At 37.7% G+C, this 22,367-nt stretch overlaps 1 protein-coding gene across 3 annotated transcripts in view; it reads right to left on the bottom strand.

The window, feature by feature from the left end:
* pde4ba (phosphodiesterase 4B, cAMP-specific a) overlaps positions 1-22,367 on the bottom strand; it is a 148,544-nt gene that overhangs the window by 36,172 nt on the left and 90,005 nt on the right. For 2 of the 3 annotated variants that reach the window (XM_060867612.1, XM_060867613.1), the window contains 4 exons: positions 9,769-9,969; positions 8,797-8,833; positions 8,586-8,656; positions 6,944-6,993 (listed from right to left, as the gene is read on the bottom strand). In XM_060867612.1, the coding sequence (XP_060723595.1) occupies positions 6,944-6,993; positions 8,586-8,656; positions 8,797-8,833; positions 9,769-9,969 (359 nt within the window). Of the gene's footprint in view, positions 1-6,943; positions 6,994-8,585; positions 8,657-8,796; positions 8,834-9,768; positions 9,970-18,094; positions 18,252-22,367 lie in introns of those variants that run through there. The other variant, XM_060867614.1, reaches the window with a different exon arrangement.

Raw genomic sequence — 22,367 nt, 5'->3', positions numbered from 1 at the left:
TAAAATGAGTCTGGACACTGTCGGCTTTCGTTGTGAGAAGTGTGTAAGTGGTTGAAGATATCACTTTTACATTTTTGATGCTTCTGAATAAACACTTGTTGCATCTCAGAGAACAGAAATGATATCAGATTGATATCTGCATTTACCTGAAAGATGGAAACATTTGTGTGGAAAAATTGCTCCAGAAACCAGGCAAAACCAGACCTACTAATATTGTGAAAAGCTAATATTATAGAATGCTACAAATTCTTAAAGCCATTCTTTGAGCATCTAATTCCATCTGAGCAATTAATCACCTGTGTGACAGGACAAACAAATTCAATGATCGGTATTGACAAAACCAAAACAGACACAAACTCCTTGTTTTTTGGCCACTAAACATTTTAACAAACTGCATGAATCCATTATTTGGATTATCTACATGGGCAGTGGTGACACAAGTGCTTAAGGTTCAAGCCCCAGCACTGCCAATCTGCCACTGTTGGGCAACTGAGCAAGGCCCTTAGCCTTCCCCTGCACACTGACCCCAAACTCCTCAGTTGGGATTCATTGTGCTGTAAAGTATATGTGATAATAATAAAGGTTTCTTTGCCCCAATTTCATTTCATTTTCATTGCTTAAATCATGAATAAATGAAGTAAATTAATAAGTTCCTACATTAACCAATATCAAATATTTCCAGTCAATAAGCAGTAATGCATTAATCACTATGGCTTGAATGTCAATTGGTAAGATTAGTTAAGTAACATTAATTCGAGAGACCTGAGCTCTGCTGATTATAGGTTTTATTCGAATATTGCGTTAATAATGGACATAGTCACAAAGCAGCTTTACAAAAATATATGAATTCAGGAAATAAATGATAAATTCTTCCCTACCGAGCAAGCCAGATTTGATGGTGGTGAGGAAAAACTCCCTGAGACGATATGAAGAGAAACCTTGATAACAGCCGGAAAGGGATCCTCAGAGAGTGACACCAGAGAGTGGGATTCTAAAATAAATAATGGAAGGAGTCTCCAGTGCCAGAAATGGCTCTGTAATTGGCCCAGTTTCTCTTAAACTCAAGTATTATTTTCCTAGGACAGGAAAATGCCTCCCCTGTTTTAGTCCTTACATAATACAGTAGTGTTACAGTAGATAAATGAGCATTAATGAAAAGCGTTAGCAAATCTGCTTCTTCATTTTAAGAATCTGTGAAAAATACCTCACCTTCACAGCTCTATTCACATTTCTATGTGTATATCGAAGCATTACAGCAAAAAAAAATAAAACAATCTACTGCAAGCCTGATTCTATGCTATTGAAGCTGTAGATGAGAAATGTTTGATTATGCCGATGTAATATCAGCATGCATTAATAATGAATCTAAATCCAACTGCCTTTGAGTTAAATGTGTACTAGGGCATTATCTTATACTGTAGGTGTGTATGTGTGGCTGAGGTGACACAACAGGATACAGGAGTACACACTCTGTTCTATCAACATAGCTTAATCTGAGTGACAAATAACCATGTGCAGCTATGAAGCTCAGTACAATACCAGGGTGCCAAGGGCAATTCCTGAGAAAGAAAGTAGTGGATAAGAAATGTAGCACTTAAAAGCTCTTAGTTACAGCGATCAAGAATTATTAACCCGATAGAGACATGATCTAATAACACAGTTATTGGTGATTTTATCTCTCACCAGGATACACTGCTACACAGCCCTGTTTTCCAAAAAACTTGTGTCAGATTCTTCAGAATTCTGTTATGATGAGGCAGTCTCAATGAGAATTGTACCATCTACAACCTTGAATTTGTTAAGACCCACCCCTTTTATAAGGACCAATCACAAGCTTGGGCACATGGTGTGTCTGTCTACAGGGTTCAGATGAATCCTGTGTACATCTTTCGTTTGTTCTGCAATTATATCATATACGTCATAGAAGGTAGTATGAAGTAAGCTGAAGCCTGAGATTGAAGCTTGTTCTTTTATTCATAACCTTACGTCTCGTCTGAACGATTTACTAAAAGTGTCTCAGTTTACGTTTGTGTTGTGGCGTCATATGTACCTGTGATGTTCTTGTTTACAAGATCAGAAGGGAAAACTTAACTAATTCTCCTTCTCACTATCAGGACATTTCACATAAACATATGATGTCAGAAGACACGCACACAAAACAGACGCACAGAGATATATGACTGTACATTCACATAAACATGTAGATATTATACTCATAAAAAATAGAAATTACTACACTGAGCAACTGCTCTCGTTTTCAGATTTGCTCATCTCTTCAGTCTCGACATGATACTGCTCTGACATGGCCCTGAAGAGGTCAACCACAGAGCGTCCATGGATAAGAGAAGATTTAGCAGTACTTCACAGTACAGCTTGTCCTGATAAAAGATATGAACTGACCTAGACGCAAATCTCTATGTGAATGCAGACATTACTGCCCGCACGTGTGTGTGTGTGTGTGTGTGTGCGTGTGTGCGTGTGTGCATGTGCGTATGTGTATGAAAACTATCCTAGCAGCTCTTTCCTCATAAAAATCTTCAAAATTTTCCCACTCATTAATTTGCAGGTAGAGTCATCGCTCGGCATGTCAGAGAAGCTCACACACACACAAACGCACACACGCACACACACACTCTGAAAAACACCTCCAGGGTTCCGGTGGATTCCAACAGTGAGGGGGAAAAACAGGAAAAATCTGCGCTCTCCTTCCTGCCCTCTGACCCTGTTTGTGTGACACGCAGGAAGCAGTTTAGTAGCAGACAGGAGGTCAGTTGTTCTCTCATTCTCATTGTCTCCATAGCTGAGGGTTACATCATTAACACGCAGCAGACACGGAGACTCATAAAGGCTGAGTGTGTCATTGTGTCTGAGAAGGATAAGGAGGATGTTTATAACAGTCAATATAAGATTCTTTAAAAAAAAAAAAAAAAAAAAAAAAGGCACAGGTGTAAATGAGGCAGAAATAAAAAAAAAAAGAAAGCAGGAATTGACAGATGACAGACACTTCCGTCTATTTACACCTCTGTGAAAGGAATATCTACCGTGTGATGTGTTTTCAAATATGTCTGTATCTTGTGAAGAGGGAAACAGCAGGGATGATGTTATACTGAACAATGATACTGAAATATGTGCCACTGTGTCATTGTCAGTTTCATAAATCTTCTGTCAACAGATCAGTCAACAAAACGCTGGTACGATTGGGTCAGAATTAGTTATCAGCTAACACTTATGCTATCGAAAATATAAAAACAACCTTTATACGTAGAAATTTTAGCCTTAGCTTTAGTATATCCCTAAAATATAAGTGTCTTAATTATATATTAATTGTTCAGATGTTAAGTTTTTATATTACTACTACAACTACTACTACTACTAATACTGTTAATAATAATAATAATAATAATAATAATAATAATAATAAACAGTTTTGATTTGATTATTTTCCTACAACACCACATCAATGCTCCTCTCATAGCACTTCACACTTTAGTTCCAATTTTCTTAGTTAAATAACATTATAATCTGTTTAATATCGCTCGTAGGTTACATGGAGTGTCTGCCATATATTAACCTGAGACCATTTTTTTTTACCAGAGACCAAAAATATTATATTTTATAGTTTTTGATGTGTCCAGATTCAGCATTGAGAAGCTTTTTCATATCACACTCAACAATGGTGGTTAATGGTTCTTGCAAAAGTAAGTGAAAGTGATGTGACATACAGCTAAGTATGGTGACCCATTCAGAATTTGTTCTCTGCATTTAACCCATCCAAAGTGCACACACACAGCAGTGAACACACACACACTGTGAACACACACCCGGAGCAGTGGGCAGCCATTTATTCTGCGGCACCCGGGGAGCAGTTGGGGGGGTTCGGTGCCTTGCTCAAGGACACCTCAGTCGTGGCCAGCCCAAGACTCGAACCCACAACCTTAGGGTTAGGAATCAAACTATCTAACCATTAGGCCACGACTATTAGGCCATGTTTTCCTCCAAGTAGACACTCAGTGCTTTAAGAATTTGTAGTTTCAACAAAGTATTTCTGCTTTTTTATCCTAGCTTACTGGGTGCAATATTATTTTTGAAAAATTCCCAAAATAATAAAATAAAATAAATAACACTTTTTTTCACACAAAGTATAAAAGTATTTTTCACATAAGTATCTACATTTTTAAGGTGTTACCTTCAACGACTAAAACGCTTTATACGTTTAGCCCAACAGAGAGAAAAACACGCCTCATATTGAAAGCCAGCAGTGTCCTGACTCATTTTATGTCAGAATTGTGGATATAAAATCATTCACAAGTCGATTTCCATTACACACATAGAATTCCAGTGTACTGGTAAAAAGCTTAAAGTACTTGTTATGGTACAGCTATAAAGACAATGTTGTCTGAGCTGCTATGTCAAAATACACCTTTAATGACCTTTTTAAAATATATTTTCATTTTCACCATGCCCATGAACATATGCTTCCAGTTAAAAAAATGATAAAAGACTTCCTTCTTGGTTATGACATATGTTCAGTTGTTACGATACACACAATGTTTTAATTCTGTGTCCGGCTAAAAAAAAAAAAAAAAAAAACAAGTTGCACACTCTTGCACAATGCAGTGGTGTACTGTACACTGTACACAAGACTGCTAGAAGTGGTGGAGGTTTCTAATTGTGTGTGCTAATGGTAATTAAACACAGTGTCAATACAGATGAATAAGTAAATAAAAATGTTCAGCACTGAGTCACTGCGGCTCTGTATACTGGTAAGATTGGTCAGGGCTGACTGACTTCAGGAAGTGTATACCAGTCCACCTGGGCTGAGGGGAAGTCAACAAAAGCCGCATGCTGCTGACTGACGTCAATCACAACCCACTGCACCTGACAGGAACACCTCCTACTGACAATACACACCTCACTCTCTCACAATCTCTCTCTCTCTCTCTCTCTCTCTCTTTCTCACCGGAGCTTGTCTCTTTGTTCTCGTTATAAATGACTAGAGATTAGAGGAAGTAATGAATCTACTGAAACACTAGTATGAGGAAGTTTGTGACACTGATCTTTTAGTATCGTTTCCCTGAAAAAATAAAAATAAAAATCCAAATAATCTTCTTAATAATTATTAGGATCTTAATAAGTAATTTTATAGATTTAATAATAAAAATCCTGAACTTCGTGCTCTGGTGTGAACCGCCGTATAATGTTGAATCTTTATATTTCTCAATTACTGCTTCCAGTATTACCTCACTGAAAACAAATGCAGCCAAGGATTTCTCAACTACTACAGCATTTTCCATGTTTCAGAGAAACGCTTGTGTTTCTCTGTAGTGCAGGCTCGAGCTTGCATCTGTGAATTTCTGGTGTGACGCTCCATGCGTCCCTCAAGGCCAAAGCGGGGGAATTTCATAGAATTTTCCCAGCCATTATCCCAAAATGCTGACCTACTTGTCAGACAAAACAGCCCCCTAAAATGGTATTGTGTGGCTGGTTCAGCAGGTGTGTGTGTGTGTGTGTGTGTGTGTGTGTGGGTGTGTATACAGTGTAGGTAGGGTACATAAGCTATAAGACAAATGATTGTAATTATGCTGAAATAAGGCTCAATTCCGGAAAGGAGTGTGCATTCACACGTACACCATCATCAGTGCTATGAACGTACTCCTGTCTCCCAAGGCCTATAAACAGAAAGTAGACTCAACAACATCAAATATGGGCAATATAGTATGATGTGTGTGTGTGCGTGTGTGTGTTTGTGTGTGTGTGTGAATGAGTGTGGGTTGATGCGTGGCTGAGTGTATATGTGTATGGCCATGAGTATGGGAGCAATAAGTGCTTGCCACTTCCTGTGGGCTTCCACTGCTCCTGTACTAGACTCAACAATAGGTAATGCTCTCTGTGTGTGTGTGTGTGTGTGTGTGTGTGTGTGTGTGTGTTTTGTCGGGTCAATCACCAGAGTCTACCCTGGAGATGACTGATGGTAAATGAGAAGATGCTAGGAAGAGTGTGGGGAGTCACGTAGCCAAGTGTAACACAGCAAAGTCACTGCAACTGGACAATTCCTCTGGGGTATTAAAAAAATCTTTTTTTAATCTTTTTATTCTCCATGATATTTGTGTTTCTTATTACTCCTCTCTACACATAGTATGGGCTGTTTAGGCTAGTCCAAGCTGTGCGGATGGACGTCGACTCAGAAACACAGGCGGTACAGAAAGCAGCCTAATGCATGTTGTTCATCTGAAAATATTTTAGATTATGAAGCCAGTTCCACAAAATAACTGCACAAATCTATGCTGGGAATTAAAAAAATCCAAATGCTAATTCTCCCAATGATATAGATGTTGACCTTTGAGTAAATATGAAATAAAATACTGGCACTAATGTATAATGTTTCTTTAATGTAATTCCAATTCCAAGGGATTAAATAAAGGGACATCTGATTCATCTCAAATCAAATCATATTGATATGTTTAGATCTTCTTACCTGGCACTTTGCTTCTATTTCTGGATAGATGCTAAACTACACTTTCTTGTACTGGTACAATGAAAAAAGTCTAATCTAATCTAATCTAATCTAATCTAATCTGAACAGAATATTTACTGTATATGATGACAAAGTGATATGAAGAGACTTTACTTTAAGATGTCTGTGCTCTCTGCTCTATGTCATTCATCTCTTAGTTAAACACACACACACACACACACACACACACACACACACACACACACACACACACACACACACACACACACAACCCAGCAGAAATATCACACAATAGGAAAATTGAGACCCAGTCAGATGCCCGCATCTTTAAACATGGATTTTAAGATAAACACAAAGATACGTTATATTGTGTATTTTGCTACAGCTAGTCAACCAAAAGTCTCAGCACATGAAATGTTAATCAGACTGCTTTAAACATTCACATTATAATGAAGTGTGACGGCTTACCAGACAGGCAGACTCTGGTGAGGGACGGCTGCGTGGTAGCCGGTGATCTCCTAAGTGGAAAAAAATTGTGCAAATAATAGTGGGCTTCAGCACATTTAATATATTTAACAGGATATAAAACTACCACATTCATTTGTGTGCCTCTGCGTTTCATGTTATCTTAGCGAACTGACCGTATACCTCAAAGTTCTGACACCTGAAGACTGAAATAAAGTCTAATATGTTATGCTGTAAATCATTTATTAAATGGCTTAAACATATGTATATGCTCTAGATCTTTAATGTTATATGGAATTGCCTTCAATATTCCCAGACAGAGATGATCTTCCTGAATATTTCCAGAAAGAACAGCCAGCCTGTGAAATTGATTTGATCTCCATCTGTCTGGCTCGGAACGTGACAGACTTGATCAGAAGCCAACGAACGCCTCTAAGAGAGTGTCTTAATTGGTTTGACGTAGCTCGTGGTAAGTCGAGGGGAAAAATAATCCCTGTGCTCAATAAAAGTGAGGAATTGCCTTTTTCTCCCTCTGCTCTTAGATTCCAAGTGGAAAAACGTGTCACTGAGAGGAAACGATGGACACGTGGAAAAGACCTAAGCAGGAGATTAATGTCTTTAAAGTGGTCGAGTGCTAAGTGGAAAGTGGAATGAGGAAAATGTCAGATGGGGTCAGTGCACTTTATTGCTGGGTGCAGCAACACACTGTGCTCATGCTGCCCTCTTGTGTCTCAGCAAACGCACTGCTGCCTGTAAGATGGCCAGGAGCTGCAGTAGGATTAAGAGGAATAACATCCATCTGTCTATCCATTTTCGGTACTGTTTATCCTACACAGCATCATGGAGAGCCTGGAGCCTATCCAGGGGACTCAGGGCACAAGGCGGAGGGACACCCAGGATGGGGTGCAGGGCATTATCACACACACAGTTGTACATTCAAAACACACTATGGACAATTTAGAGATTTCAAACAGCCTACAATTCATCTCTTTGGACTGGAGGAGGACACCAGAGTTCCCAGAGAAAATCCCTTAAAAACACGGAAAGAACATGCAAATTCATCACCCACAGGACTCAAAACCCCAACCATGGAGGTTCAAGGCACTTCTAAGCTACCAGAAATAGGATTTCTACACAATTTTGACACAAATTATACTGCATTTTAAATTCCCAGACTAAAATATAAAAAAATGGAAAAGATCCCATGTAGCAGATTGTCTGCTAAATTGTTGTTGCTTCAACGCAGCTAAGAAATGACCAGTGATAAATTCTAGTGCATATGAAAACCTTCTTATTCAAACATTATTTGTGTATGATCTGATCAGTCTTAAATGTTATTGTTAATAATACAATATGCAGAGAAATAAAACACTTATCTGGTTAACTGACTTTACAGTACTAATACATTCAAATTCTAAGTGAACGTAATTGTTATGATACAGTTGTCGCTTTTTAGACCGATCATTTGTGAATTAAAAAGAAAAAGGATGAATTTATACAATAGATATTAACATCCAAAAGTTGTTTTTTATTTTATTTCAGCTTGAGTGGAATGAACTCGATACAGATTTGACTGTTGTATGTAGAAAAAGGTGTGAAAAGTTTTTTCAGATGATAAAAAAATACTCTTGCAAACATAACTTACTTGTTTGATGTACATTGTACATTAGTCAGCACTGTGAAATTGTTTCTGACACTTCGAAGGCTTGCCAAAACCTAGACACAAACAGAGTGAGTATTTGAATAATTATATTTACTGCTACAAAAGTAAACATTAACGTACGAAAAGCCTCAGTCTACTGCTGAGCAATCACACTAATGACGTTAATGTGGCGTGAAACAACGGTCATGTTTACCTGAGCGAAAGGCGTGACGATGAGGTCATCCCCATGCCTGTGAGCAAAACAGGATATGATAGCATACTTTTAAAATCAGATTTCAGGGGAAAAATCCACATTAAGCAAAACTGTGAACGTCATCATAGCAAAGTGTGAGGAATGACAGTGTCTCACTGTAGAAGTATGGGCTAAAAAATGCTGCTAATGACTTATTATGCTGATGACTATGAATTGCATAAAAAGTGTGAGACTGTACACAATCCAGCACAATCCCTGGACTCTAAAATGCAATTCCGGGTAAGTAGACGTCAGGGGGAAATGTGCTGTGCGTAATGGCAGATAGTCAGTGTCAGCTGAGGTCATCAGAGGAAATCAGGCAGCATGTGGGACATGCGGAAGCCTGCCCTCAATTCCTTCCTCTAATACCAACTAAATCAAGCTCCTGTGGGTTTGTTTTTCATTCATAAATTATAAGCACGGTGCTGAAGGGCTTATCAGTATGCCGAATATTAAAATAAATTAATAAAAAGGCAGGCACACAGTCAGATTTGAACATTTCGGCCAAAATGCCATTGCAAACTTTCTACGAATGTTTAAACGAGTAGGAAACTCTTTGATCTCCTTTGAGGTCTGAGTTTCCGGTTAGGCGTGACAGAGGAAGAGGGAGAGAGAAAGAGATAGTACTAAAAGTAAAATATACACCATACGACGTCTACAGTGATCATGATCTACATAGGATTTACAGGGGATCTAGCAGTGACATGGTTTTGTCAGGGATTTTTAATTACAATAAAACAAGCTAAATGAATGCACAAAATATGACAGTAAATTGTATAATGATACATGATATAATATGTAATAGTTTGTAACATAAGATTACAGTGGTGTCATAAAACTAGACAAATTTAGATTTGTCTAAATTACTTTCCCGAATATTGTTGTGCTTTGTGAGGAGTCATTATCATTATTGTTGTTGTTGTTATAACTCACAGCTCGGAGGCGACAGAAGAGTTGCGGGACATGGACTTGGGTGAAAGGTCGTAGTCGCTGTCTGAGCGGTACAGGAAAGATTCCCGCCGCTGGTTGTGTCCGGTTTGGGAGAAGTTGGGATGCAGGATAAGCCCTGAACCAGGGGAAGCCTGTGGATCCAGAGGACTGCATCCTGCAGACGGCCCGTTCTCCACATCGAAACTGCAACAGCAAACACAAGCAAACAATTTGCATGAATGGCTCAGTTCACAAACGTTCACAGTCCGATTACACAAAGACACTGGAAAAAAGCAAGTCAATCAAGGACTGAAGCTCTGAGGTGGCGATAATACTGGGGAACCTGAACCAGGAACCTGAAGCTCTGAGGCAGTGCTGCTTCTAATGATGTTGGCAAATAATGCCAATAAAAAGGAAATAGTGAATTCATCAGAAATAAGGAGTAACACATTTTGAATGATGTAGTTACCAAACAATACTAAACCATATTTAAGATTTTATATTTTAGGGTTTTTTTGGGCCTGTTTAACAGTTGAATTTTTTTAGTTTAAAAAGAAAATAAAAATAAGATTCTAATTTATTATTATGAATTATTTATGAATTATTTTTTTTTTCATAAAATCAAGTACCTTATTATAAAGAAGAAGAAAAAACCTGTAACCTCCAATTTAGATATATTAATGTAATAACAAGTAATATAACATGTCTACACAGAGCACATTAAAAACAGACAACAGACTCTGGGCATTTCTGCTTTTTTAATTTGACAAGTTACAGTTCACAGATCTGGAATATTAAGAGAATGAAATAAATGAGGTTTGTATAAGTGCTCCCATAAGACAACAGTTTTGGAAAGTCTCAGAAATTCCCAGTAAGGAGGGAGGAAGCAAGTCGCATCCTTCTAAGCCCTCAGGAAATGCAGGGCAGATGTCCTTGGCCCACTTCAAACAAGACACCCATGATGGAAGCACATTGAGCTTAACTCAAACAAACACTGCTCAAATTTGGAGAAAGATAGTGGAAGACATTCTCTTTTGAAAGCAGTGAGTTTTGGTGTCCTTGTGACTTTTGGTAGTTTCACAGCATGTGTACAGAGATGGTTTTAGACAGCCCCTAAAGCCTCAAGCAGCCACGGAAAAGGAAGAGACAGCTGTGTTTCAGAGCTACAAGCTAAAGAGCTATGCTTGCACATGTTTGCTTTCACAAATGTCAACTAAACTTGGAACTACATATTGGAGTATTCTTTCGGTGTGTGTATATGAACTGTCAATTTCTTTAATAAATATCCTAAAACGGGGTAATTTACAACAAGCACATCATTTTCATAGTATATACCACATTGACCCAGCTAATTGAAACCAACATTTTGTTCTCATGCTAAATTCTTACAGTTAACTGACCTTTACTGAACAACTACTTATTCCATATCTAAATACAACACAAACACACACTAACTAACACAGTCGTCGAAGCTGGTGATAACAATATCTGCTGATACTAAGTCGCCTGACTCATTTTGTGACCATGACGTCAGAGTGTGCTTTGGGGTTTGACCGAGTCCTTGTGTCTACTAAGCACAGACACTTTATTAAGCACCTTACAATGTAACAACATCCCACAATTGTCGTCCCTCCTTCCTGAGAGACACCAGTAAAATGCAGTGTTATATCACTGATACTGATGAATACAGTATTTTCCTGCATTTAGTAAATGGTACAATAGTGTAGCATGGTGCAGTATAGTACTGTATAGTATATGATGCAGCATGGTAGAGTTTGGTGCAGTATGGTATAGTATATAATTCAGCATGGTATAGTTTGGTGCAGTATGGTATAGTACAGTATATGATGCAGCATGGTGTAGTATGATGAGGTACGGTGTAGAATGTTATGCACTATAGATTAGATTAGATTAGATTCAACTTTATTGTCATTGTGCAAGATACATGTACAGAGCCAATGAAATGCAGTTAGCATCTAACCAGAAGTGCATAGATAGCTTATTTACAAGTGGCAGTGTAATAAATGAGAGTATGAGGTTATACATAAGGTGTAGTAATATGTACATATAACTGAATAAGGGTATATATAGTGTGATTTTTTTATATACTGTAAGTATGATACAGTATGAAGTGGTATGACAGAATTATAGAATTATATAGTATAGTATAGTATAGTATAGTATAGTTTATAGCATGGTGCATTAAGGTACGGTGTGGTATCCTATGACATTGTATGCTACAGCATGATGCAGTATGATGCGATATGGTACAGCACTGTATAGTATGCTAAAACATGATGCAGAATAGTGCAATATTGTACAATATTGGTGCAGTCTATTACAGCATGATTTAGTATAGTGTATGGATATGGCACAGCAAGATGCAATATTTTACAGCAATGTTCATCATGATATAGTATGGTGTGATATGATGCAGCAGTATTTTATGGTGCAGTAGGGTTGATGGGTTTTCACTACATTGAAACAGGGCATTTTGGTGTAATGCTGTATAGTTTAGTCTAGTGTGGTAAATTATTCAACAATATAGAGGATACATTTTTGGTGTAGCATAGAGTATGCTACTGTATGGTGCAGTAAATATGGTATGGTACAATATCATACATTATAGTACAGTATATCACAATATGAAAATACAGAATCGTTCAGTAAGATACATGCAGCATCTGGTCTAGTCTCATACATTTTAGCCTAGATCACAGGATTTATGGAGAGAAGATATTATGTTGCTTCGCATGAAACCTGCAGGAAACTGGGTAATGATTAGGTTTCAAATTACTGTCAATATGAAATTTCTAAAGCTTTCCTGCTGATGGGGTAAAGACCAGCCTCTGTCTTACAGTACATACTCAGAGTGTAAGTTCTTTGTAACCTGATAAAATCAAGTTCTCTGGAGAAACAGGCGCCCACTCCAATGGCAATAGGAGAAAAATCGCTCTCACAGGATGTCCTGTATTCTGAGTCACTATACACCCCAAGATGACAACAGGCTTGAAAACAGATATAAGAAAGTAACAGTCATGACCTTGTCTATCTGATATGTCAAGCTCACATGACAATAGTGTAAAGTCTTAAAGTGAGGTCAAAGATGTTTTAAGCACTATACAGATAATACCATATTATTACTTACTATACCAGACTAGAAGAGAGTCAAATCGAAACTTTTTTGTATTGTTTATTGTAAATAAGTGCCACAAAAGTGCATTAACTTCAAAGTAAACATAGAAGTGGTTAATGAGGACAATGGACCAGTAGTACTTTTTATTATTGCAACTACAAATGTACTGTTTTATTCATTCATGTCTCATTTTTAATGTTTTTATTTGACTCACCCTTATATATAATAGCTGCATTGTAACAATTCCAACTGTTTAAATCATTTGACTGTTTATCCCTATCAAAAAATTCACACATGCACGCACACACACACACACACACACACACACACACACACACACACACACACACACACACACACACACACACACACACACAAACACACCCACACACATTGTGTGTATTGCAAACTGGCTTAACAGTAAAACCAAGAACTGTGTCTTTCTAATGACTAAAAAAAACCCTGCATTATTTGTTTTGGTTTGACTATTTCTATCTAAAATTATAAAAACAGAGTGATGACTAATAGATTATTCATAACTCTTTATTTAGGTACATTATGATCAATTAATAGGATAATTTTCCCTTTAGAGGGTAATTTACCACAGATCCTAAATGTCACATTAGAAACAACAATTGTTTGTGTAAATTAATACAAGCAACAAGTTTTAAACTTGCATAAGCCCTGTAATAATCTGATGACAAATTAAAAACATTACTGTATTAGGTAACTAAAAAAATGCTTAATAGTATGTAAATAAACATCAGCATTACAGACTATTATTTTCTTAAGCAAATTAGCAGTATTTTTGTTTTATTTCATCAGATTGCAAAGACTATTTTAATACAATTTTCTGATTGAACACATGCTAAGGTGAAAGATGCTCTTAAGCTGTTACATGGTTTTAAAACCATGTTGGAAAAAAGGGTAAATAACTTTCAATGCTTTAAATAGAAAATAAGCATCTGCACCTAAGCACTTAGCATGACAATATTGTCTTCTAATAACATGAACAAGGGACTTACCGGAATAGTTCTTAGTTCTAAGTAAGTCATGACACAGTGAGAGTATCCTGTACTGTCAACACAGTACAACCCAATTTTTTGCTCTGTGTAATTAGTCAGGAATGTCACAGCAGGTTCATATGCATTGCTTTAGAAATACGTGTATGTGTATATATTGCACTTCTCAACTAAAAGGGACACTCTGCATTTCTTAATTTGTCAGTAGTCTGATAAATGTCAGTAGTCATTAGTATCTTATGTCAGTAGTCTGATAAATGTTGGTAGTCAGTAGTATCTGATGTCAGTTTTCTAATAAATGTCAGTAGTCAGTAGTATCTGATGTCAATTGTCTAATAAATGTCAGTAGTATCTGATGTCAGTTGTCTGATAAATGTTAGTAGTCAGTAGTATCTGATGTCAGTAATCTGTTAAATGTCATTAGCCAATAGAATCTGATGTCAATAGTCTGATAAATGTCTGAAGGTTGTGAGTTTGATTCCTACGTCCACCAAGCTGCCACTGCTGGGCCCCTGAGCAAGGCCCTTAAACCTCAATTGCTCAGTTGTATAAAAAAATGAGATAGAATGTAAGTCGCTCTGAATAAGGGCGTATGCTAAATGCTGTAAATGTCACTAGATGTATAGTGGTAATGCTGCAAATAAGTTTTTTTGGTATTTAAGTGAACTTTAGTCGCAGATCTAAAACCGCCTTTAGTGCCTGTTGCCAGAAAACTGTTTACCTGACCACAGAACCAGGGTCGACTTAATGTTCCAGTAGCATCTATTTAATTCCAGATCTAAATGTTTTAATTTAAATAAAAAAAAAATTAAAATAAGGCCTTTCCCTGAAATGCTTTAAAAAATAGTTTCTTAATCTGGAGGTGGCATGTTTGAATACTTAAAATAAATTTAGAACTAAGGATTATCCTATTTTCTTACAAATAAATTTACTTCAATGAAATCTTACATTTTGCCTTTATTTTGACTGAGAGATTAAAGTAATTAAGCACAACATTTGCCAAGACTGTCATTCATTCTGGAGCTTACTTGTTATTAGACTGATGCAACATAACAAGACCTAAAATTGGAATGAATTGAAGATTGGAGTGAAAATAATGGAGAAAATTACAGCTAGTGTTTACACATAGAGCACATATGACCTATATGACTATAAGAAGGTGTGTAAACCCTGCTTCAAATGCCACTAAATTACTGCACTTATGCAAGCAATTATGAGTAATACATAGCCGGGAGCCTGAGAGAGCACAATTAGTCCTGTTCTCTGGGTGAACAGGATCTCTGCTTTCTCTCTCCTGTCAATCAAAATAGAGCTAACCAATCACAGGTGTCTGCTACCTCATGTATTCACAATAGCATAATCCAGCTCAGTGTTATATGACAGCTCATATGCAGTGGTGTGAAAAGACACGATAGCTGAGGAAGGACAGGTCAACTTTCACACTCACAGATAAAGAGCTGATGAATGAAGATAGGAAACAGCTAGAAACAGAAACTCACGAGTTTTAAAAAAGTTTTACATTTTCTCTTGTTCGCATTGCTTAACAATCTTCTCCTGAGGATGCAGTGGCTGCAAATGCCAGAAGGGATTTCAATGAGAGCGGTGAAAAATAAGAACGATTAAACAGAGTGACAATCTATTTATTAAACATTCGGGCTTGTGGAAGAACGAACCTTTTGGAGAACTGGTCAAAACTATTTCATGACGTTTGCAGGTTTGACACATGACTGGGGAAAATGGGGACTTTTTGGCCAGAGAGAAGCATTTCTGCAGCTGTGGGAAATGGTGCTGCTAAGTGAGATAGAGGAAGGGATGGAGGGAGACAAGAATTTTACAAATATGGTCCAGGGAAATAAGACATGCTGTGAGTTTTGCTTTAAATGGCAAAAAATTACAGCATGTGGGCAAATTAATTAGTTTACTATGGAACAGGGTACTGCTTTTTCCTATGACATACTTTAGTTTGCATACTGTAGCTCCCCAAATGGCACTAGTCTGGGTAATTTGTGTGTGTGTGTGTGTGTGTGTGTGTGTGTGTGTGTGTGTGTGTGTATGTGTTTGTGTGTTTAGATGTTTGTATGGCTTTGTGCCCAGGCATTTTTCTTCTCCAGTGACAAACACCTCATTTTTTTTGGAGATATAATAAAGGAGCCCATAAAGTATGAGAATGGATAATGTAATTATAGAAAGCTACCTAGCTGTGCACAGGTGTACAGGTGTATACTTTATATCAATGTTAACAGACAGAAATATAAAATATAAATCCTTGAGTAAAAACATATAAAAAATCTCTTTAGTATGTTGCTACTACCATGATTCATCCCCAGCAGACTTAGCAATCGGCCCCGTATTGTAAAACATGATAAAGTGTCTTAAATCAACACTGCAACCAGACTCTGAAATACTAACAAACAGTTGCTCTATACGGCCCCGATGAAGGACATCTGAAGCACAAAAGAACATTCAGCACATAGCAGAAGGGCTTGAGATATGGATACTACGCACATACAACTTACACACACAACAACAAACAGACAAAAGACGATGCTTCAAATCACAACAGTGATATATAATAAACCTGAGACAACTCTACTAGAAATTTGTATGCAAGAATGTATTGTGTAAAATGAACGTAAGGTTGGGTGAGTTGATAGAGAAAATTAACAACAGGGTGACGTGAAGTGTTTTATTCCTCTTAAAAAACAAATATGTACATGCTTAAGTTATTAAAGAATACTAAAGAGATGCTTTACATCTTATACTTATATAGTTATATGCTTAATGTTAAGCTTAATTCTCGCTTTTTGAGTCTCAGATATTAATAAGACAGAGTATATCATGTTACTATGAAACACAACTCTCCAGTTTGAAGACTAAAACAATGCTTTAGTTTTGGATCTGACTTATAATGAGTTTGTATTACAGAGTTTGGTCTCCTTACAAATTCCAACAATGGACTCACAGAAATTCCTACATGAATGATTATTATGATTTTGAAATGGTCCTGTGTTAAGATGAGCACATTTTTAATGAACAAATCTGTGATTCGGCTTGCAGCCAGCGCTACTGTTAGAGCTGCTGCTGTAGAAAATTGATCAACGCCTTCTGACCAATCAGAATTGAGAAATTGACACCACTGTTGAGTTTTATAATGTAATGTCTACGGTCTGATACGTCAGCTCATCGGAAGTGAAACAAGAATTATTATTAATATTTGTACTTGCTTTCGTGTAAAGCGAGACCTTTACATACTCACAATATGGCATAATCTATATACTGTATGCACATACGATCTCACATACAGTACAATGTCATACACAAACATGCACACACATCTGTATTGTACATATTTAAGTTAATATGTACCTGCATACAGTATATGCAAGTCAAATGAGCATACGAGCGTGACTTAAGTTAATTTTACCTTCTCTTTAACCAAAAAAACCCCTCCCAAAAAACAAACAAACAAAAAAGAAAACACTACTGGCTACTAGATATATTGCTAATGTAAAAGTGGCAAAACAATTCCAGCACTCATACAAATGTAGCTCACAAACAAAGTCCACATGTTAATAAAGACAAAATCTAATCTCATTTAAGCTCATGATTTAGAATGAAAAATAAATGTGGATGCTATGAGACGCATCAATGCAACTCACAACACAATAAAGATCAGAAAGTGAAGGCGTGATACAATCTTCCAGTCATGTTTATGAAACCTGGGTTTGTTTTTGAACTGAAACTAAAGCATGACATGAACAACACAGGAATGAATAATGCAGCTAGATTCCCACACTGAACTGACGGCTGGCTCAGTCTGCCCTGCAGATTATACGCCAGCTTACAAACAGTCGTACAACCATTCAGCTGTGATCTCAGGTCAAACAGAGAGCGAGAAAGTCTACAACAGGGATAAATGCAGAGGTAATGTTGCTCCACTTCTGCATGAGCTGGCCTAGTTTCAGCTGAGAGACCTTTAGTCCTGTGCTGCGATAGACAGAAGCATGACAGACAAACTTGCAGATCAGTCTAATGCTCCAAAGAAGACAGGGAGCATGAAAGTGAGAGATAAAGATGTAAATAAGACAGTCACAGAGACAGGGAGACAGACAGATGGTGTTAGACAGACAAAATGACTCATAGAAAAGTGTGAGAATGAATGTGTTCTGACCTGAAGGCAGGAGTGTGCAGTCTCTTTACCACTTCTTCACTAAAGTCAAAGTAAATCCTGCCCCTGTGACAGGGCGACCGGTGGTACATTGCCCTAAGATGCAACGCTACGCGCTTACACACACACACTAGCAGCATCGGTCCAGCATGACTCCAAACGTACACACACACACACACACACACACACATTCATACACTCACACCCACTGAGCCCTCCCACTGAGCTGAGCTCCATGCTGTAGCCACTTCCTCCCAAAGCTACACTATGAGGCTCTCAGACACAAAAGCAGGAGGGGAAACACAGAGCCGTGTCCTAATCCGGGACTGGAGTCTGAATCATGGATCTGGAATAAGTCTGACCTTTTTTTAATCCAGCATCTGATTCAAATTTCCAAACAGAAATGAATAACAACATCTGTCAGTCTCATGTAGGTAAGCACAGCAAATGTCAGAGATGTGTTTTTCATAGCTCACTAATGGTGCGTACTTCCTTCAAGCGCAGCTGTTTAACCAACCAAACATGTTTCACTGGCTTTTCTTACAACACAATGCAGAGTTGTCATGCTGTGAGCCATGCCGGATTTGCTTGTGGTTTAACAGTGTAACAATAGGGTCTGACGTGGTTTTTTTCAAGGTCATAGTCACACCAGGGTTGTTGGGGAAAAAACAAACACAATATCTATCTATCTATCTATCTATCTATCTATCTATCTATCTATCTATCTATCTATCTATCTATCTATCTATCTATCTATCTATCTATCTATCTATCTATCTATACAGTATGCATGCATGCGTGTGTGTGTGTGTGTGTGATGCTTTTCAGCTCGCCACGTTTGTAAAGAGTCATTATTTGAGTTAACGAGTTGAGTCTCTCATGTATGATTAAATCTTAAGCTTCGCTGTTACATCAGTTAATACAAGACAGTGCTCTTATCCTCTGCAATGTGTCTGATCATCGCTGTTATACCTGGTGGTATGTCCTGTGAAGTAAGACCTTTACACACTCCCCTAAACAACAAAGTTTCAGAGCATGACACACAGACACACATACACATTGCAGATCAAGGTCATAAAACCGTCCCACGCTACGTTGGCTTGTATGTGTCTCCGTTCAAAATAGGCAAAATGTGAACTCATGAATGTTGATGTTGAGCAAATGTGAATGGTAACACAAAAATGAATTCAGATGAGCTTTTAGATCTGATAAAACAAGGTGTTCATTTTGTGTTATGTACAGACAAGACAAAAGGTCTCAGAGTTCAGATGGAAACATGTCTTCCAGTGAGTCACATCTAGATCAAATAAGCAGTTAGTAATAATAATAGGAGCTTAAATTAATCATCTTACATGTGATCCTTACACCAATACAGCATTTGTTGACTGTATATTTGTAATCACACCCTCTAGTGTCACCCATATAAGGATGGGCTGCCCTTTGAGTCTGGTTCCTCTCAAGGTTTCTTCCTTACGTAATTTAATTGACCAATTTAAGGGAGTTTTTCCTTGCCACTGCTGCCTGAGTCACCTCAGACTTGCTCATTGGGATAAATACATATACATACGTACATACATACATACATACATACTGTGAACTATATATATCTTGAATTTTTATTATAATAATTCTTTATACTTCTCCTTATGTTTACCTTCTGTTCTATGTTTATGTTCTGTAAAGCTGCTTTTGTAAAAAGCGCTAAACAAATAAACTTGAATTGAATTGAACTGAATTACAGATGAAATCGTGATTAGCTATGAGATTTTTCTTGAGTATTTTTTCTCATGGTGTTAAAATAGCCAATAATCTGTCAACAATCTGTTTTTCAAATAAAACATGAACCATGAAAAAAAGAAGTTAACATTCAATTCCTTTATATGCAGTTTCACTCTTGTTTTTGCTGTTGTTTTACAACAGGAATACATTGTCCCTCAGACATTTTAAACTCAGTGCTAAAGATTACTTTTTTATTTTAAATAATTTGAACATGATGTTTATTCATTCATTCATTCATCTTCTACCGCTTATCCGAACTACCTCGGGTCACGGGGAGCCTGTGCCTATCTCAGGCGTCATTGGGCATCAAGGCAGGATACACCCTGGACGGAGTGCCAACCCATCGCAGGGCACACACACACTCTCATTCACTCACGCAATCACACACTAGGGACAATTTTCCATAGATGCCAATCAACCTACCATGCATGTCTTTGGACCGGGGGAGGAAACCGGAGTACCCGGAGGAAACCCCCGAGGCACGGGGAGAACATGCAAACTCCACACACACAAGGCGGAGGCGGGAATCGAACCCCCAACCCTGGAGGTGTGAGGCGAACGTGCTAACCACTAAGCCACCGTGCCCCCCCTAACATGATGTTTAATTCATTATTAATTTAATTAAATGTATAAAACATATTTTGATCGTCTGATAAGAAATGCGTAGCCCTGATTACGTTTAGTTTGTTCATTCTTTATGGGCGAATCAGAGACATTCATCAGGAAGCGCAATATCAAAACTGACAATAAATCTGACATTAATAATGATCAGATCCATGTCTTCCAGGAGGATAAACACGAGTGTTGGAAATCATTTCCAATTCCAAAATTTGGAAAGAAGAACAGTAAAGATCATAGAATGCAATAAGCCACTAATACAAATGAGAGCAGTGGAAACTCTATGGTTTGGTTTTCTAAAGAGCATGAACTGTTCAGCGCACGCTCCTCGCTTCACTCTGGTGAAATCTTAAATGCCACAGTAAGTTTGTTTTACAATTCCATTCAGCTTTGAAAAAAATGGGAACAGAAACACAAATCCACAAAACACCCACACACACCCACACACACACCATTTAGTAATACCTTTATCTCAAAGCGTTAGATGTGTTAAAAAAAGGATTCATTACTCTGCTTGTGAAAGTCACAGCTATTATTGCGACACATGCTGACGGATCAGTGGCGACACTCCACAACAAGCGGCGGCGGATCATCACTGTCTCCACGAGAGGATCAGAGATCAGACGCTGTCTCCTGCTTTCATTTCTCACTGCAAGTGACTAAGAAAACAATTTAACTCTACTAGGCACAAGAGTCACGGCCTGAGTCTGCGTTTTAGAAAGAAGGCAATGAAAGTGAAGATGAGCCAGACAGACCAGAAAAGATGGCAAGCGTGATTCAGACGAGAACAATACTGAAGTGTCGAGTGTCTGGGTGAAAAGATACTCGCTTTCAATCAGGACAAAAGGAAGCTGAGTGAGGACACTACCCAGTCATTCTGAAGTCCATTAATGTGTCTATTGATCAATGAAGTAAGACAGAGAGAGAGAGAGAGAGAGAGAGAATGAGACGAGGGATCACATAATGCAATTAGACTATTACACTTCTCAGGTTTTTGTGTGTGTGTGAAAAAGAGTTCCTTTGGGGCAGCGCAGGTGTTGAGTTGGCTTCTACAGCTCAGTTTGTGTGTGTGTGTGTGTGTGTGTGTGTTACGTTAGATCAGCACATCTGTCTGCTCAAGTTTATCCTGGAATGTGAGTAAATGATTGCTTTTTTCCATTCATTCATCTTCAGTAAGCTTTAGTAATCACGATCCTGAGTCAGTCCCAGGAACACCGGGAGAAAGGAAGAACCATACCCTGGGTAAGAAGCTAGTGCCTCAAGGGGCTCTACTGTATGTAAACACACATTTGCACGTAAACAGTTTAGAGCAACTAATTCACCCACTGCGATATTTTTTATATTTATAGTGATTTTGAGAACCGAAACCCACACAGACATGGAGAGAACATATGAAATGCCACACAGACATTACCCCGAGCTACGAATCGACACAACTCTAGTGGAGGTGCGAGGCAACAATGCTATCTTCTACACCACAGTGCTGCTCAACATCTCTATCAATACTGACTCCTTAGGGAATCACCTTTTTTTTTTTTTTTGCAAAATAACTACAAATGCCACGGATCCTGTATCAAAAAAATGGATTTGTATATTAAGAGACTTGGTTTTTAGACTTGGAAATATACTTTATATTTTATTATATTTACAATGCAAATAATTTCTGAGTTAAAAAAAAAGTAAAAAATTCTTTCGTTTTAATATCAAACGGTTATCACTATCACCTGAATCATTATCGGTAGACCATGTAGTTTTGTTTCTAAAAGACTGCACCAGCACCAGCACATATCTATCACTGATATTTATTTTCTAATCATATGGTGCACAACAAGTTCAGCATATCTATAACATCATTACATAAATATTATTATATTCCATT

Source organism: Tachysurus vachellii, chromosome 4 (genome assembly GCF_030014155.1).
Source record: "Tachysurus vachellii isolate PV-2020 chromosome 4, HZAU_Pvac_v1, whole genome shotgun sequence".
Taxonomy (NCBI): domain Eukaryota; kingdom Metazoa; phylum Chordata; class Actinopteri; order Siluriformes; family Bagridae; genus Tachysurus; species Tachysurus vachellii.
Note: the sequence above shows the minus strand (reverse complement) of the source record. Positions and strands in the feature narration are given on the sequence as shown.